The sequence below is a fragment of the Homalodisca vitripennis genome, chromosome 2 (genome assembly GCF_021130785.1).
Source record: "Homalodisca vitripennis isolate AUS2020 chromosome 2, UT_GWSS_2.1, whole genome shotgun sequence".
NCBI lineage: Eukaryota > Metazoa > Arthropoda > Insecta > Hemiptera > Cicadellidae > Homalodisca > Homalodisca vitripennis.
In genome coordinates this window covers 171,482,582-171,503,730 of record NC_060208.1, presented here as the reverse complement: position 1 = coordinate 171,503,730, position 21,149 = coordinate 171,482,582, and the positions used below count along the sequence as shown (strand labels likewise).

Genomic DNA, 21,149 nt, shown 5'->3' with positions numbered 1-21,149 from the left:
CAATGATAAGTGCATTAGGTCATAATCTTGGAAATAAAATTTAAGTTAAATAAATTAACACAATACTACTTAAAAGAGAATTAGTTGATATAATAGTCTAATTAATAGTGTTACTAACTTTTCGTTGAAGATACTCAGGAATACAGTAATAAACCTGTAGATCTTCGATAAGTAGGTTGTTTGCTCACGGGCACTAAACTCCGCACTAGTCTATAAGAACAATGAAAGGTCACTAGTCAGAGTCGCATGAACACTGACACACCGGCACTAAACCCCGCACTAGAAGAACACTGAAAGGTCACTAGTCAAACAGAGTCGCATGAACACTGACACACAGGTCGAGATGTTGCCGTCAGTGCATCCGACATCGTGGTATGACAGGCAGGGTCGACCTGGTGCCCGGGGGCGGCCAGGCCGAGATGTTGCCGTCAGTGCATCCGACATCGTGGTATGACAGGCAGGATCGACCTGGTGCGCCGGGGGCGGCCAGGGTGACATGCTGCCGTCAGTGCATCCGAGATTGTGGTGTGCAGCTCTGAAACATAACTGTAAAGCTCGTCGGGGGTCGCTGGGATTTGTTGATTAAAGTTGGTTTCATAATATTTTCTAAATAGGATTTACAATGCATACGATATTTAATACTATCGCAATCTGGAGTAGAAGTAAAATAATAACTATTTTTTTCTAACTGCATTACACTACTGATTAACCTTTCTAAAATTTCTCTTCTTATAAATTTCCCTCGGATTCCAAATAATATTTTACAAGAAGAGTTAGCCATTCTCAAAATTAGCGATTTAAAACACATTAATTTATAAACAACTATACACATTTATGGTATGTCACTATAGGAAATAAATAAAACTACACAAATAACGGGTTCTTTGTGGTTTTTCTTCTCTGCCTTAACATATTGTTAACCTGTCTTCTAGATTAAATTATTCTAATATTTTATGCATAAGATCACAACTACTTCAAAGTTAAAATTTTGTAATACTTGATGTTTTACCTGTTTTCTAAATCACATGATAGATAAAAAAATGTTGATCTACCGTAAAGTACTATTATAAGAATTACTTGTATAATAAATAGTATACAATTAACTACTATCTTAACTGTTAAGTAAAGTATTTACAACAGTTTTACATTGGACAACGAAAAATTAGTGTCTAAAATGTAGCCTAGTGACATAAAAAATGATAAAGATGTTTTCCTTTTATTATTTTAATTTCAGTAAAGATGAATAATTTCTCTGTAAACGTAAAATGTCTTTTTCTTTACAACCCATGACATATACAATGATAACTGCATTAAATCATAATATTGAAAATAAATTTTAAGTTAAATAAATTTTCTACAATACTATGTAAAAGAGAATTAGTTGATATAATAATTAATAGTGTTACTCACTTTTCGTTGAAGATACTCAGGAATACAGTCTATGGACCTGTAGATCTATGATAAGTAGTTTTTTTGCTCACGGGCACTACGCTCCGCACTAGAAGAACACTGAAAGGTCACTAGTCAGAGTCGCATGAACACTGACACACCGGCACGAAACTCCGCACTAGAAGAACACTGAAAGGTCACTAGTCAAACAGAGTCGCATGAACACTGACACACAGGTGACTGACGGAGTTCGGGGTCCTGAGGTCTGTTATAAAGGAACATAGAATGGGGATGAAGGGTTGGTCGTCTACCCCCACCAAAGTCGGCTGCGCATGCGTTGTGACACGCTGCGCTGCACTAGAGCCTAAGACAAACTGTTACCTGAGTTGTATTGCTACTGTAAAAACACATTTGGCGATTAAAATAAATATAAGGCTATCTTGATGCCATTACTAACTAGAGAATTTTTCGTACAACTTTTCCATTATCTGATTTCTATTAGAATATTTACAAATAGTTCCATTTTCCATGTTTAGCGTCTATTTTTGACCTTATCATAGGTTTTAGTAGTAAATGTATAGTTTACCAATAAGTGATCTATAAAAATTAAAATCTTTCCTACGTTTATATGTACTTTTGCTACGTGTATTAATGTAGCATATGTTACAATTTCATATAATCATACTCAATTCACCTAAAAATGTATTGTTTCCAACTTTTTTGGTTTGTCATCATGGTTACCTACAAGTCTAACGTAAATGTTCGCTAATATTCAGCTAAATCCCTTAGGGTGACATGTAACACCTTTGAACTCAGTGTTGCCTATATAGAAAGTAGGTTTCATGCAAAATTTTGTCGATAGGTTAGTTTGTTCTCGAAATATCTTGCGAACAGACAGACAAATTAAATTTGTTCCAGTCATTCGAATGATATCCTTCATTAACATTCTGTTAAAAGATGGAAGGACGATTTAAAATGGCACAATACAAACTGAAATGTAAAGGTTCAGTTTTTTTTGTTAGAATATACTGATTGGTGAGTTAAATGTTAGACTATCATTTAAATAAACAAGTACTAATTGAAATAGGTGTCATACATAGGAAATAGGAATAGGAGTCTTTGCTAAGTTAAAATAATATCTTAATTATCTGATTAAATTTACATCCTTAACAATCCCACGATATTGGTAGGAAACTAGAAAGTAACCTACTCAACATACTTAGTTTTAACTAACATCCCTTTGAACATATGTGTACGGTACTTGACATTGGTATCAAAACTGTTGGCAAGCCCATTGGTTTAATTTAATATTTAATGAGTCACTGGCTCTAATCTATATTCGAACTATAGGAAATTTCAGCAATAGTAAACTGCAATCAGTACATGTACATAATAGTAGTAAGTTTATGTACATAAGAAGGTCAACTATGTCCATTTGTCAAATAAAACTCTAGACATGCCACTTGTGTACTGTCTATTACCCTCGTATTAAAAGTGCCAACTGCGTTTAAAGAAATCATAACCAGACTGGCAATCTTCGGCAAACATGAACTTTACTACATGAACCTTCTCGATTGATGATTCACTTTATTGACCAACGCCAGTCATCCTGGGCCATCGAAAAACCATCGCGACTTCTGGCGAGAACAACGAAAGACACCTTGTCACAAACAAACTACTGCACATCTTATGTCTATACGTACTGTACGTGTGTTTATTGCTGAACCAAGCGTATTTGAGTATTACCTAAGCAAAGCTGATGATTATTACGGATGATTATTAAAGTCATTCGTAACATTAATAATATTTCCTTTGTAGATAATGTGTCAAAGTCATTATTCCAACAATTCAAAGGAAACTGGGCAAAACATAATTATTTGATCATTGATATATTTTCAAATAATAAAGCAATGAAAGAACAGAAAGTTACGTTTACGGTACGTGACAATCTGCCTGACTTTCATCCCGTCTCAATTCGTAATACGATTATCAGCGAATATTTGCGAAATACAAAAAATTAATACCTCAAAATAAAGCATCAACCAATTTTGTACGAAATATGAATTTTAATAATCAAAAATTGTAATTTATTAATTTAATTGTTTTAGGGGATGTGATTTATTGGTCTCTCTGACAGATTTTTCAATGCAAAAGTCATGGTGTGTGTAACTGTTTTTATTACTAAGGAATGCCCCAAGGGTCCAAAGTTTTTCCGTTATGCCCTCGGCACTATAAATTAATAGTATCCTGGAATGTAGGCTACTTTTAAACGGAGCTTCACAAAAGAACGAGATTTTATAAATTGTACACATAATTTATATTACTGAATTAATTATTTTTGGGGTATCAAAGTAAAATTCAAACAATAATGACTAACAATTCCAACAAAACATATTGGCTTGTTGGACGGGAATTCAAAAATTGATAAACTCATAGAAGATGTTGTTAGCGGTAATTTGTAACGAATAAACAACTAGACTTAAAACAAGCATCTTATGGTATATGTATCCTAACCACTTTTCATTGTATATACTGTTAGCAGGTATTTGTAATGGATCAGCAACTAGACTTAAAACAAGCATCTTATGGTATATGTATCCTAACCACGTTTCATTGTATATACTGTTAGCAGGTATTTGTAATGGATCAGCAACTAGACTTAAAACAAGCATCTTATGTATGGTATATGTATCCTAACCACTTTTCATTGTATATACTGTTAGCAGGTATTTGTAATGGATCAGCAACTAAACGTAAAACAAGCATCTTATGATATACCTGTATGTGCTCTAGCCACTTTTTATGATTTCGTGGTGACATCCTGAAGCGTAGCCTATACTTCGCGCTCCGCTAGGTTGGGTAGACTTTTACTACAAACGACGTGACATTCAGAAATGATGATATTACCAATGCAGTTTAGGTAGTTATATTCTATATAGAAACTTACTGATAATTAAAATTGATCCACATAACATACATTACTCTTTTCTAAAGTGCTGTTGCTAGACTACAAATGAATTTAGTTATGCATACCATCAGCGGGAATCATTGCTACTTATGTAAATCGCTTTTTACAGTTAATACATTTTCAGCATTCAATGTTAAGTAATTATTGTACATATTATTATTATATTCACTTTGTTGATTGTTATGCACTGATTATTAACTTTATACGCATGCTCGCAGAACTCTTAAAAACGGATGAATGTGTTCAGCACTTTAGAGTATATTAAAAGTAAAATAAGAAAGGCGAGAGCTGAGGACATCAGAGTATTAACTCTTTACCTGCTGATGTATTGATTTTGTGATGTATTTATTTCTATTAACTTGTTAATATTTAATATACTTTAATATTTTAAAATTTTAGTTATGACGCAAACATGAGATTAAACGACTCAGTCAGCCTACACCAGTTCATTAAGTGTTTTAGATCACTGTTAATTTTTTTCTAATTTAATATTTTGAATAATTTTTCTCAAATTCAGTGTTAGTGATAAATGTAGGCTATCTAAATTAAATATCACGTTCTTGATATTATAACTATTAAATACTACATTTCTGTAACAGTGATTTTGTATGCTATCTACGTACAGTATGCATTCACTGATATATACTTAGATCAATTAAGAGCCAAATTTAAAAAATTTTCCAAAAAAATTTCAATGCGTATCACAGTTTTGCGTCATTATAAAAATTCTCGTGGAACTGATGCTTTACAATATTTTTTATTTTAACATAGTGGACATTTTTAATAAGTAAAATTGATAAATTATCGATTTAATTTAGTTAAAATAGGCTAGTGAATAGTATAGTCCTATGTATGATATAAACATACTGTTTGTGGGTAATTTATAAACCGTTGAATTTATACTTTTATATTAGTTATAAAATTATTATTGAAAGTAGGGAGCTAAAAGGGTGTTTATCCGTTAAAACCAGATGAACGAACGGGTAATATAGTGCTTAATTAACTTGGTTCAGTTAAGAACAGCAAAATGGTGAAAATAATTATTCCAGAGAGAAGGCAGGTTATTGAGCCTAACGACTTAAAGATAAAGGGCTGAAAAGAGTTTTCCAGTGAATTGCCTCGGACAGTGGAATTAGTCATCTAGGACTTGGAACTAAAGGACGAACCTTGGCCGGAGTACCGTTATGTAGGGGTAGACAATAGTAACTTTGTCGGCCCCGAGGCGGTTCTGGAACAAAGGTTCTAAGCGTACTTGGTAGTTCTAAGACCTAACAAAAGTGCTGTCCCTTGTAGCAGATTGAACAGCGTCTCTGCTTCTCACGCCGCGCCGTTCTTCAGCTCTGAGTGTAGTATTTTTCGTGTCAGAGGGCACCTCAACCACTCACTTTTATCCGAGGATACTCGACATCCGGTGCTTCTATCGAAGAAACACTACGTTGTGGGCACCGGATGTACGAGTTTGATTAACGGTCTGCACCTAACATTTCTAGACGTTAACAAATAGCTATCTTAGCTTACCTAGCTAACTTCAAGGGTAAACGGACCAGGTCGTAAAACTGTCGGGACCATTTCTTACCTACTTCTTTAGGGATGGACAGTGGGTCCACGGTTTTGGCCTGGGACCCACTGTCCGACCTACGAGTTTCTTTTGACGAGTGGTTAACAAAGGATCGTAGTACTCACTGTGAAGCACTTGAATGGATCTTCCAGATCTATACTCTGTATCTGCTAAATATTGTTCAGTAAACTAGTGTTGGATTCGTTTTCTCCCCGACAGAACAACGATTATAGTATCGTAAAAGTGCACGAAAAAATCAGACAAATAAAACAAGGTGTTTATATAGTAGTTTAGATTGAATGAGCCTGTTAACTTTAGTCAACTGTTCTTTGTAAACGTTGTTTAATGACAGCACACTCATATGTGTAATTAATTTAACCACTATTTTCAATTTGTTTACATTTGGTCTTGAAAGCATAAAGTAATGTAGATAGTAAAAACAATTCCCATTTCAACCTTTTCTGCAACCGCTGTTGCACAGAGTAAAAGATATTCAGATAAGAGAATTAAATGTTATAGCAAATAAATCTACTTTTCACTGTATATTTCAGCAAATATTAGGTGTACAGCGTTTGGTGCTTACAGATACAGATGGTAATGCAGATATAAAACAAGAATTTACTACACACATTTTACTATAAATTTAAAGACTGTTATAAAACGCATCTTAGTTGACTTTTTACAAAAATAGGCTTCTCAGACCTTTGAATGTATTCAAATTTCATTGACCGAAGACACAAAGCAACATTAACTTAGGCACAAAATATATTTAGCCGGAATAAATTACAATGGTTATAAGTATACACTTTTAGACATATTTCCTTCATCGTAGGAACATGGAACTCTTAACATTGGTGTCGGATATCCGAGTATAATTCACTCAAACCATAAGTACTCATACGAAAGCCTGCGAAATTGCATGCAAAACCGCGGGAACTATTAGTTTTAACATGAAATTGTAATCTTATACCTTTCAAAAACTTTACAGCATTTGTTTTTTTTTATTAACTACGATATTCCAAAATTTCAGGTAAATTGAAACTAGAAAATCTCTTGTACCGGTCTTTATAGAATTGCGGTTTGAGTGATATTTACAATATATATTTAACGGCATACGGACGCTATTACGTAAGCTAGTATGTCTCTGTGGGCAAATAAGTTTCGTCCAATTTTTTTTGGTTTACAGGCCAAGAGCCACTAATTAAAGTAATAAAATATTTTGTCTTCGTATATTTACTTATTAAAGTAATTTTATTCAACTATAAATGTGATATATTAGATATAAACTAAAAGGTTGTTTTAAAAGTTTAGGAATAATTAATACAAACACTGTAGATGTTTATGATTCATCAGAATAATGCCGGATTACTGAGATAGTCATATAGTGCTGTGTAAAATTATTTTGTTTAAATATAGTTCCAATTATTAATCTACTTCATATGTGATAGCTTGAGTCTTGGTTTGAGTAAACTGTAGTTGATATTTACTGCCTTGCAGTACGCTGGGCGAATGTAGTGGAAGCATCACTGACCAAAATAAAGTATAACTGTAGTTAGAAAAACTAACTCACGGCCAGGTCAGTTTTGAAAACTACGACAGTTAGTTCACGGGTGTTGGCGTGGACTAACTGTCCTACCCTGCAGAAAAGTGACGTCCACCACTCTCGATAAAACTAGGCGTGGACCTACAGTCTTACAATCTAACAACCCAACGCTGTTTAAAGCTCGATTAAAGGACCTTTTAGTGTTTGAAGTATTTTACTCTGTAGATGAGTTCATGTTACGCCGCTGGGACCATTAATGTTTCTTAACTTAGTACCGATACTAAAGGCATGTATGAATGAGGGAGAATGTAATTTAATGTATGTATGCGTGCAATAAATAAATCTTAGAATAGCAAACTGCAGGATTTTTAGCTTTATTTATTGATGTTTGCAAATGCAATGTAAAATTGTTTAAAAGCAATAAAAATATGATGATCTGTTCAGCCTGTCATAAAAAAACTTAACTACTTGAATCTTAAGATTCAGCATCTTATTGCGATTGCCGATCGATTAAATACAATTCGAATCAACTCATACATTTAATCGGAAACTTCTAATTCCCCATATACTCTACGGCCAATAACCTGGGAAAGCGATTTTACCGCCAGTTCAAGAACGTATCTAATGTCACGTAACCGAATATCAGTCGGATGAGTTATCTAACATAAGAGCAGCTTGGAATACCAGCAAGCATCTCCAGCTGAGATGGTCTACGGCTACTAAACCAGCTACTTTCCTAGAAAGTTACTGGTGCCGAATCTAGACCCCGTACCTTCTCTGTAACACACTTATGAAGGTAACACTAACCCTCCCCTCAAAATTAATTAACGCTGCCCTCAACACCTCTCCAATGTATATGTTAAACACCTCTTCATTTTATTTGAAGAATAATTTTACAAGTTTTGGCCTACCAACTTTTACAAAGCTTTTAATTAAGTAAAGTTACATGAAGTAATTTTCTTTATAATTTATATATATATATATATATATATATATATATATATATATATATATATATATATATATATATATATATATAAATGAATGTTTGTGTTTGTCCTTTATGGAATCGTAAACTATTAGATCGACCGTTATGAAAATTTGTATGTATACGTATTTTTCCACGGAGAAGGTTTATATGCTAAGCCCATTGATGTAACTCGCCACCACTCGGCACTGCAAAAGATACAAGTTTTAAAAGCACCTGCACACTATAAACTGCAATCGTGAGTCAGTTATGTATTCAAGTAGCCAAACACTATTTGAAGGCACTAAGTTATGATGCATATTTGTTTTTAAGATAAATTTCTGGTTGAACTTAAAGATTGAGTGTTGAAAGTACGTATACAATGGCTATAAATATAAACAGATTTTCTTGATCGTGGCAACAAGGCAAACTCTACATCGGCGTTGTAAATATAATTCAATTAAACCAGAAGTTCACATACACGGACAAAGCTTACGAAAAGCGTGCAAAGCCGCGGGAAACAGCTAGTAAGTTATATATATACATATATAATATAATTGCTTCATCATATACAAGTTGTTCACAAAAGGTTGTCACCAACTTCTGTTCGTGTGGCCGTGTGGGTGATAAGGGTATTCATCAAGTTAATAGAGAGGGGTGGGAATTTCAAGACAACCTGTATATGACCTTACCATATACATTTTTAAAAACACACACATTTTGACACCTCAACATCGACACGATAACTATAATAGGCACAAGAACAACACAATAGAATTTCACAGGCTAAGTAAAACACTAAACAGTCAATCTGTAGTATTATATGAAGTTTACAACCATTTAAGACACTTAATCGAACTGTATCCTATAAGACAGTTTACAACAAAACTATATAATTTGGTTCATTGGACCCCTATTTATAACATCGAAGAATTGTTTAAAATAGAAAATATTACATTTTAAGTATTTTTATTCTTTGCAAGTCCATTAATGTGTGAGGTCTCATGTTGTGTTCACTACTACAGAGTAATGTTGAAATTATTACTATTTCAGAATAATATTGTTATTTTGTTTCTATATAGTCTCTTTTATTATTGTTCTGATTTACAATTTGTTCAAATTGAATTTATCAATTGTTTGCTATTATTTATTACTCGATTTATTTGTTATCATTTTATGAGTGTCATTGAATATTAGTGAAATTTGTTAGTTAAAGTTATGTAAGTATGTCAAGTTAAAAGAAAATAGATAGTTAAATTGTTTGTCATTTTCAAACATTTATACAAATCATGCAGCTACTTTTCTTTCATTATCTCTGGATTTGGTTTAACTCCATTTTGTGTTACTTATTTATACGTAATATTTATTTATCTATTTGGTAATTTAAGTTAGGAATAATTTAATTAATTAGTTATAAGTACTTTGACTTGGCTAATTAGCTACATTATGAAGTCAATGTTTATGTAAATAATATGACAATAAAATATTTGAATTTGAATATCATTTTTGACTGTGTTGAAACTTATTTTAATAATATTAAATATTATGTAATAGACGGGCAGATGACACAGCGAATCATGAGTAGCTGACCAGTAAGAGGATTAAAAAAATATAAAAATACTAGTATCATCTTCCTGATATCTTAAAAAAACATAGCTGAAAATAGACATAACTTAAAATTTAAGAATTGCAGGAATGGATTATAATAAAATGTATTTTGTTTTTATAAAGAAATTTATTAGGTGAAATTTACATAATGTCAACGCTTTCGGATGTAGGGCCACTGATATACGGCTGGAGCAGACTTAGTAGCATGTTTAATTTTTACTGGTTTAACACCATGTCTTGCCTTTAACAGCTTATTTGTCTGTAATTTATTTTGCACAATACTTAGTTGTTTTTCTCTTCTGATGCGTTTTAGCAGTTGATTGTAAGCTTGTTGTCTCTGTCTCTCTAATTTGGCAGAGGTCGTCTCACTGACAGAAGGGAGATCTAAATTCTGTAACTCACTGGTAGTCAACCGATTGGTTCTTCTAGGAATTAGTTCTGGATGAGTATCGAGCCTTTTAGCCAAATCAAAGTTCTTCACTTCATCTTCATTCTCTACAAAGAACGTATGTGTATTCTTGATTGTATTTGTTTCGTCAATTAGATGAAGTCTTGATTGCATCCGATCGATTTTCTTCGATTCAATTGTTTTTCTGAAGCTTACATAGTTTAGATCTTTGCTCTCCATCAGTTTTAGTTGTTCTGGTGTATGTTTATCACCACCCTTTTCCATATGAACACCATCTACAGTTTTAGAATTAATCATGTGAAAGTAAAACTCATCAGGACTTTTATTTTGTGCCTTTATCTTTAGCTTTTTTAATAGAGCTTGTTTTTTATTGTAATCATCTGCTCGTTTCTTGTAGTCCTTCTTCTTCTCTAACAAACCAAGATGAACTCGACTCTCAGGTTGGTGTCGTTCTCGGTGTCTCTTTTGGTTAATTTTTGATGCTTTCTTCCAGGATGACATTTTCTATTGATTCTGGAACAGAAAAAGATAGTTTTATTTTATGCGTTTACTAATTCGTATTGTTGTGAAAGTATACAAGAAACTAAATTAATATTGTCTTTAGTCTCTCTTATCCTGTGGAGGCTGGTAAAAATAATGTAAATTAATGACCTGATTACAAGACTTGTATTATTAAATTGAGTAACTAATTGAAAATGTGCATGTAGTATCAAAACAAGTTTTATTTCCATAAGCATTATCACTCAATGATCAAACATATAGTAATTGTTGCATGTGTGAATTTTGATGTATTACAAGAGGTTTAAAACTACTATCAGATTTTTAAAAAAACGTCTTACATACACATAAAAACCATTAACTAATTTTTCTACAAATATATGGGAGACAAAGGAGAGAGGCGTAGATAATGTCTACTAATATTTCTACTAAATGTCTACTAAAGGATTTGACAGGAATTAATACAGAACCATCAGATCAATATACACAAATATACTCGAGATATACAATGAAAATATTAGGATTTCTCCACTTAAAACATTTTATTGTTACTTATCGTAGAGTGTTTAATGAACATATTAGCATGTTTTGCAAACTATTATCTAATTGAAATTGGTTAAATATTTTAATTGCTCATGTCACATCCAAATTTGATGTTTCTTAGATTTATGTTTATTTATAACTTTAATATGTTTTCCTAAAATTAAAAATAGATTAAAAATTTATACAAAATGGCTTACTCCTTTGTTGTAAAAAGAGATGATTTCTAAACGTAGTAAGTAAAGTTGAAAGAAAACTTTTGAACAAAAAAGGAGTTTTATAGTGAAATAATACAAGTTACCTACTACGATGGTTTATTTTATAAATCCAGAATGTCAGTAAAACCACTTTATTAAAAAATAAAGAAGTTGGGAAAAAGGATAGAAGTAGAAAAAATAAAATCCAAACTAATTCATACATTGAGGTTAATAAATGTTATAATATAAAACTTGTATGTTAGACCTTTAATGATCATTATATAACAATGGTTGACAATGTTATACAGTCAGTCAATTTAGTTTGTAATATGTGTCATGTTTCACCGCCAGACAAAAAATTCAATAAAATTTCTCCCCACTCCTATTAGCATTTAGGCATTATAATGTCACTTGATAATAACTCATCAACGGGATGGGGCAAAGTATCCAAGCCAATAATTAAACAGGTTTTATCATGAATACTAATGTTGCTGACGCATATCATTAATTCATCTTTAAATTCAAGTACTTTTCTTTAAAAATTAAAAATTTCAAATTTTTAATCAGTTAAAAAACAGTGGTAAAAAGGAATGACCAAATTGCAGACCTATAACTCTATAACTATATTATCTACCAATATTTTTAAGAGATTTGCTTTATAAATATTTCTTGAAGAAAATTATTTACCAAAAATAGGGAAAAGAACTAGATGGCCTTGATCAGACAAGAAATTGCGTAGATGGGAAGATGAAAAAAGGTCTTATGAACCTTAAGAGGCACTGTGTTATATTCAGATGCAGGAATAAAAAGGGGAATGGTCTACTGGAATCACAAATCTTCCTATGGAGTTTGTTCAAGTGGGTTCCATGTAGTCCCTTAATCTGGCCATTGTCTCTGCTGTGATTGGAAAACAAAATTCAGTACCTAAATCGGGAGACTTAAAGTCTATGTTTCAGATGATGGAGCAAAAAAAAAAAAAAAATAAGAGCAGGTGTTGACCCATTCCAAAACATAATGAAGTCATCACTATCCATTTCAAATTAAAATTTTCTTGTCAGAGAAGAGACAGAGGAGATAGCAAAAAGTTGATTGATTAATTGTTTTGCTCTTTCATACAAATGAACTCATTTATCAAACTTAAATAATTATTCTATTCTTAATTACCTAATTTTCTAACTATCTTTAATAAAGTATATAAGTATACAAAATACAAATACATTAATGACCGAGCCTAAACGGGAAAAGGTACAGTGAAAAAAAGTTCTTCCACAAGAACTGGATTTTCAAAGATTATTTGATAGTATACACAAAACCCTCGGAGGATTCTTTCCTTGTAATTGAAAAAATGATTTTAAATCACCAATATATTTTATATATTTATTTAACATTGTTTGATCGGCCTAGACCATGTAGGCACACGGTTTGTGCACACATCACAGAAAAAAAACAGTCCTTTATTTACTTCAACAACATTATCAACCATATTAATTTCAAAGCATTACAAGTTGAGCACACATTATAGAACGAAATAACTAAGAATTACACATAAATAGCTATGGTTGCAATGGACCATCACACACACCACTACAAGAGCATAACCTCCTCAATAGTAAAAAAAAATAATCTTAAAAAAGTGTTATTGTCCCATATTGCTTGCACATATCCATTCTTCAAGAATCACTATTATTACAAGAATAAAATGCTTGGAAATAAATTGAAGATTAAAATAAATAATACAACAATGCATAAAACTCACAATAAAAAAAGGTACATAATTGAGTGCACTACGATGTTTCTGAGATGATCTCAAATCAAGGTGGAGAAACCGAGTTTTCTACACATAACATAGAGCGAGGGTGGGAAGGGTTGATTCAATAAGAATGTTAAGTTCAGTTTCAGTTCACCTTCCACTTAGTGCAGCGTCTAAAGTCTAACGCTATGGTAGATTATTCTGATATCGAAACGATGTAGAGTTCATTTGGAGCTTCTTCGTTGCAGACTGTTTTGGATCTCTTCAGATGGATGTCGTCGATTCCAGATTCCAGGAGTCAAATCTGTTACAGCGTAGAGCGCTGTCAGACAATGCACTAAGTTGGAAGGTTAAATGGAGCTGAACTTAACATTCTTATTAATTCATACTATTTTCACTAAACATTTGGGTACAAAGAAATATGTGAAAATATCGTGCCCAAGCTGCAGGCACCAGATCAAAAGCTGAAAAGTGTTGAGTGTGTTACCAACAGGAAAAATTCACTTGAAATGATGCTGGATTTCTCAATAGGGTAATCACTGATGACGAATCGTGGTTTTGCAAGTATGACATTAAACTAAAATCGTAAAGCAAGGAGTAAAAACCTCAAACCAAAAAATAAAAAAAAAGCCGATAAAAAATCAAAGTCGTGCTCCTGGTTTTTTTTTTTTAAAGTCAAAGGTGTTGTTCACCATGAATTTCCTCCTCAAGGGCAAACAGTAGATGCTGAGATCTACCTCACAGTTCTCAAGCATTTGAAAGATAACGTGTATCATGTCTGACTAAATTTGAAGCCTATGTTGAATCCCTTCACCATGACAATGCACTTGCACATTCGGCATTGATTGTTCGCCATTTCATGGCAAAATATTCAATCACCATTCTTGATCATCCTCCTTATTCACCAAACCTGGCCACCTGCTACTTTTTCCTATTCCTAAAATGCAAAAACATGATGAGGGGACTTTACTGCACAGATTTAGACACAATGAAGCACAAACTATGAGAAAACTAAAGCCTAACTACCGAGGACTTCAAAGGATGCCTTAAAGAGTGGAAAGAAGATGGAATAAGTGCATAGCAACGAATAGAGTAATTTGACGAGGACAATATCGATGAAGACTAAATTTAGCAAAATAATGTTATGGCCTCAGTTCACGTATTTACTGGACAGACCTTGTATATGAAAGTAGGGTGATGGAGAATTTGAGATCAATTATGAATTTAGGCATTTTACTTAAATGGAAGAGTTTAATTGATACAGTGGCGTAAATAAAATATCCCTCTAATATCAATGAAATGAATGCAAAAACAGGGCAAAATTAATTACTGTACATTGAAAACATAAGCTTAGCTCCAGTACACATAGAAAACATAATATATCATAAATAAATAATTGAACTACAGTTAAAATTAGGTTAAAGGTAGCGTGTTACAGATTGTAAGTACATAACACTTATTAAATCAATATTAACAGGATAGAATTAATAATCTTGAAATAATTTAAGGTAATAAAACAGAAAAATAGTGGAATAAAATTAATGAAACGTCTCATTGACTTATACACGATATTTAATATAAGATTGTATTGCAACAGCATAAAGTCAGATTGAAGACAGAATGCACAACTGAATGCGCAGTGAATGTGTTAATTACATGTAATATAGCTGAGAAGGAATTGTACAGTGTTTAACATACTAACTGACTGATACTAAAATATACTGATTTACTAATAAAAGCCAAAAATATTCTACATTACATAGTGATGACAATATGTAAATCAGGAAATAAACCAGGTTTAAAACATTCCTACCATTTTCAACATTCTTATTAATAATTCATGTCATTACTTAATAATAACTAAATTTTTGTAATGAAATTATAAAATTGGTGAAAATGTAATGTAAAATTCGTAACATCATGTAAAAAACACAACTAGCCATCATTCTTAAGCCTCTTTGGAGGGTTAAATATGTATTGGTAGTGTTGTATGGGGTTAAAATAAATTTTCCAAAACATTAAATAAAAACATTTTTTTAGTACATTTGCACACATGTCTAATTACACCCACAACATTTGAATAAGTTACCTACGCATATGTAATAAATTTTAGTTACACATTTTTTTACAATTGTTTGATTGCATATAAATAACCAACATTTATCCAACCATAATTTCCATGCTTGTTTACCCAAGGCCAATAGTAATCATTGATGATAAGCATACAATTAGTACCGGAATGAACTTAGGCATAAATGATTGTCAGAAACGTTTGAGCAATTTTCCAGTAGCTAGTGATTTTACTGAGGATGATTATATTGTACTTCTTGATATGACATAATAATGTAAATAGAGATTTTGGAGCCACTGGAAACGGTATGTAACCAATAGTCCAGTAGTTGGGTGGCCTTTTTCCCTAATCAGAGCTGTAAATCAATGAATGGCAGGTTGTAGAAGACGGATAATAAATTATTAAGATCATGCTCCTCCAAGCTCAAGTGATATAGACAAGTTTTTACCCTTCTTCATATTAATGTTTTCATGTCAGCCTATTTTCACTCTGTAGTTGCAATAAAGATCTCCAAGGAAGTTTGGAAGCCCATTGTATGAGTTACATAGTTTAGAACAACATTTTTCACAGTTATTTTACTCATTAAAGCAAATTCTAAATAGACTTCATTAGTATAAATAAATTAATAACAAAAGTCTGCAAAAGCGCTCCGTAATCAATGCACATGTAACACATCTCTCGAAGAAGTTAGTTTCTTCTCTGTTGGTGGCAAAACTGAAAGAAAATATCTTTGCGATAATCTATGTCTCCAAGTCGAAAGTCACCCTTCATTATTTGGAGGCCTTTTTAACATGTTAAGGTTCCTTTCAAGGAATTGTTGGAATATTTCTAGCTGAAATTGAGGCAACATTGGTTTCAGTCCAGTTGTGGTAAGAAAACAAGCATGAGCAAAAACTTCTAAAACGCACTTAAAAAACTAGAAAATAAAATTCTGTTTCTAATATCCCAGTAAACGTTCACCATGTGTGTTTTTGTAATAGTTCCTTAGTGGCCATCCGAGTGTAATAACAATCAAACAGCATTATACTGTGGAGTTGTTAAAATAAACAGTACTAGATGCCAATGTGTACCTTACAGTTGTCAGGCATTGTTTAGCAAAGCAGTTGTTTATAACCATGTAACCCAGGTATGGCAGTTAAGAAGAAAGTAGACTATTATTATTGTGTCAGAATGCACAGAACAATTTTTTTTTTTTTTTATTTTCCTCTTGCTATGGTTATGTGCATTTGTAATATTTTTAGCTTTCTGAAGTATTTGTGATCACACCCTATAAAAATATTGATATTTTACTTATCAGTACCATCTTGAGCGATATTTTTTGTTCATCGCCATCGAAGCAGGGCTACCTTTCAGTACATCTTTACTTTAACTACTTAACATCATTTGTTGTTTTTTAAATGCTTAAAACGTAGATTAAAAACAAAACAAAAAATCACTTTTGGAAAGCTTGAAAATATTTTAATCCTTATGAAAAATATTAAACAAGCAGACTAGCAGTTAATCAAGCAGAAAATTGCACCGTGCTGATGTCAAAGAACGATAAACATTCCTTGAGATAATTCCAAACAACAGTAAAATATAAAATTCTAAGAGGCTGATCACTAATGCTTAGGAATCTAAATTTACAAATTCACCTAATCATATTATTCAGTGTAGCAAGAGGACAATGACCAACAATGGCCGCCATATCAATACACACTAAATTAAAATTCCCTGTGACCCTCTGGCATTGGGGGTTAACCCATTTCCCCATACCCATTAAAAATATTATTTTTTTTTTAATTTGCATGTGTGTCCTTATGCTCAATAGTAAATATACAATGTAGGATACATTTCACCCACCAACTCCCCTCCTTAGGGGAGGACTGTGACTTTAGTGGGAGGAGGATCAGAAAACTATAAGCTATCTTTGGTACTATCTGGAGGCCACTACTTTTTTCACAGTTTTTATTACCAAGGGACCTAAAAAACAACATTATATAAAAAAGATTATTTGACTTACTGTAAAAATTACATGTCACTATGACGATCAGTAATATTTCTGCCACCCGAAAGCAAGCAATGTCGGCAAAAAGGCCACTCTGTCCCTGTCTAATATTTGTTATTACACTACATATACATATGTATTATAATATAACAAGTTTAAGTCTATTTAAGAGGTCATGATTTGAGCTTGAATTTAGATGTTTTTTTTCTTTTCAATATAGGCGCGGAGTGGTGCTCCACTGAATATTTTTTATAGGTGCTTTACCGACCTAAGATCATGTCCCAGATCGTTTAACGTGATCTGATTTTAGAAAAGTTGGACGATTTGGGACGTGATCTGAGGTCGGGAAAGTATCGAACGGAAAAAACTTATAGTATAAACTATTAGTGTTAGGCGCCATCCAGCATTTCTAGCAAAAAAAGATAACATCTCTCGAAATACTATCCAAATTCAAGCTCAAATCATGTTAGAACTCTTAAAGGTTATCTTTAACACGTCATAATAACATCTAATTTTCACAGTAGTCTAATAAATTCTGTTTATAATAATATAGTTTTTTAGGTCCCCGGTAAGAGAAACTGTTCCAAAAATAGTGGCACACGGATAATACTAAAGTACACGTATTGTTTATGGTTTTCTGATCCTCCTCCTCTTATTAAAGTAAGCTTTGTGAATGAAAAATCTTATTACTTTTCCATCATCATAGAAATTTCTTGCTATTTGCATTTATTCAGTAGGGAAGTGAGTGGATGCATTTAAGTTAACAAATTTAGATGATTCATAATTAGGTATAAACCGAAGGTACCGACGGTTCAAGTAAACCATCTTACCTCCTTTCTATCTTTAGTCACTGGTAGAACAAAAATAGGCTTATTCTTATCTGGATCTGCAGGTAGATTATTTTGACTGAAATGGTTCCTGCATGGAGGGGTGAGGGATTTGAGAGAAAGTGTAGGCTGGGTGGGGTAAGAGGAATGGTGCAGCCAGTAGACTACAGCACTATTGTAGATATCGGTCTTATATGCATCTAAACTTTCATTGTACTTCATTAACATAACACTCCAGTGTACTTTTTCTTCATATACTTATATGCATTGTATATTATTTAATCTGTTTTTGTACAGTTATCAAAGCCGAAGCATTTGCGGTATACATTTTAAGCACTGATATTATGTTTTTAGCCACGCTAGTACGCAGTTTACTCGTGGAGTAGACAGAACTGACTGCACTGATCAGATGAGTGGGCCACGCATGTGCAAAGTGACATTTGTCCACTGTGCAACCAGGGCCCATTTCATGTCTAGGTAATCTATCTATACACCAAGTCCCCTCTCACTAACAACATATTGTTTAATTAAAAATTGAACAATTTAATAAAAATCGGGAAACTTTAATAAAAGGTAACATAGCACCCACCTCCCCGCCAGCACATGGAGAGGAGTCAGGAAGGGGGGAGGTTGTATATTTACTCTTGTGCATTCAAACACACCAGCAAAAATTTTCAAAAATGTTGAGACCGCCCAGAGCCTGTCCATTCTGATAAATTAACAGTAGTCTAATTTAAAGTGCCTAAACTCTCAATACTAACTTAAAAGTATATTGAATATGTAGAAAACACAACTAGCACAACAAAAGAAAAGGAATAGCATCTGCCTCTTGAAATTAACTAAGCAAGAAAATGTACGCTGTCAGGAGATACAAACTAGAAATTGGCACCAAGATACGGAAAAAAATTGCGCAAAGGCAAACACTACTGAAATAACAAAGGAAAGAAACTAATCACCGTAGAGGTAGAAATTGTGACTAAAATGGCAAAATACAGAAGAAGGTTATACAAATGCAGTTGAACAGACCTATTCTCACCACTCAAATCCCCTGATTCTCCTGGGTTCCCTAGATTGATGGATTAGAAGACAAAGGCTAACCTAAATTCAAGCATATTAATAATATTTACTAATGTATGGTTTGTCCACACCTAAAAATACTTCCTAGAAATGATAGTACTTTAAGAAATGAATTGGTTTTAGCTAATGTGGCACCTCTATTCTTTGTGCCTATATTGTTTTTCTATTCACTTCCTAAGTGTTTCCCTGTAGAAAACCCAACAAATAAGCTAATGTGACGTGAATAACATAGATTTTTGTCATTCTTCATTGTTGTGGTTTTGAGGTTATGTAAGTTAAGGTTAAGTAAGTTAGGATGTTGCATTGTCCCCGAATTACTGGATTTAGACACATGCATTTTTAAACGTCTACTGAGGAAGGGAAAATAATAATCATCTGAAAACTAATGAGTCTATTCCACGTTGGACATTTCCAGTACAATAGTTCAATAGTTCACGTGAATTATTTTGGCTCTGGATATTTTGAGCATATTTCTGTTCTGTATGATAAAGTAATAATACTTTACCTGAAAAAGGTCAGGGATATTGTTGCAATCTAGATGTAGTAATTCAAATAACACTTTACTGATTATATGTTCTCTATATAGCGTGCACAAAATATAACTATACTTTCATCTGCATATATAAACATTAAACCCATATGACATGTGTATACAAATGAACAAATTGTAGTAGGAAAGAAGTGGGATTGTTGTGGAGGGCAAGGGAGACATTTAAGGAGCAACACATTATTTGTTCATCGTAATGTGTTATATTGTATATACTAATATCTCATACAGATTGTCGCTTGCTATTGTTCTAAAAATACACACACACATACATGTATGTATATTGATATTACAAAATCTTAAATGTTCCCCTATACTTAATTAATTTGTGGTAAATATTTAGAAACCTTACATTATACGCACATCATTAGTAACAACTTGTAATATTGTTACTCCACTCGTGTTATTAACCTAACCTAGCTAGATAAAAGCTATTTTTTGTGATAATATAATATAGGCTATTGACCATTAATTGTATTTCCTTCTTAAAGGCACGTTAATTCTTCAGCCATAAAATTTGAATTTCTTGTGCACCACCATACTTCTGATAAACAAAGAATTCACAGCTTTGAAACAGCCTAGATGGTTTACAATTAGGCAAAGCATGAATTAGAATTTAACATTTTTCTGAGATGGTTATGTAGAACATCAGTTGTGATTAATTTGCAATAAAATTAAAATATCCAAAAGTATTGACCATCTCACTATTTTTTTCATGTTACCTATTAAACAGAGATTACAATTGTATCAATAAATAAATATTAGACTACTTTATTCTTAGTGAAACTAATATAATTTTTAAGGATAAAGGCATTCTAGGATTGAAGTAATTGGTTCATATTCAGATATAAATAATAGTAACATTAAATATAAGAATATTTACGTCTAAAAATATATTTATTCCCTAGACGTGTACCTCCTATTGGAATAAGATAAACGATTGTAAATGTTATTGCAAACCATTCAAGGGATAAAGCCCTTTTCAGTGAATGTGTATTCACTTCCCTTGTTTGCTTTATTTTTACTGTTAGTAAACTTTCTCCGTTTTTCATCTTCCCTGTCATCCTTGGCAAATTCAGTAGTGAATTCTAGTTGATTTTACTTTCTACTGCAAGAGGCATAATGCTCTAAGTCAATCACCCATATTCTCTACTACTGGTTAGCTTAAGACTTTTGCACTTTTCAACTTAGAGATACTTGTGCAAAAGTTTAA

General features: G+C 32.5%; 1 protein-coding gene across 1 annotated transcript; it reads right to left on the bottom strand.

Moving 5' to 3' along the window:
- Window positions 1-10,140: 10,140 nt before the first annotated feature.
- Window positions 10,141-20,068, bottom strand: LOC124355031 (probable U3 small nucleolar RNA-associated protein 11). The gene is made up of 2 exons (XM_046805934.1): window positions 19,895-20,068; window positions 10,141-10,955 (listed from the first exon to the last, which is right to left on the bottom strand). The coding sequence occupies exon 2, from the start codon at window positions 10,941-10,943 to the stop codon at window positions 10,185-10,187; it is 759 nt and encodes a 252-aa protein (XP_046661890.1). The 5' UTR covers window positions 10,944-10,955; window positions 19,895-20,068; the 3' UTR covers window positions 10,141-10,184.
- Window positions 20,069-21,149: the final 1,081 nt, after the last annotated feature.

What these genes read in the sequence shown, in the direction of transcription:
- LOC124355031 (XM_046805934.1), bottom strand. Translation starts at nt 10,943, where the DNA reads ATGTCATCCTGGAAGAAAGCATCAAAAATTAACCAAAAGAGACACCGA.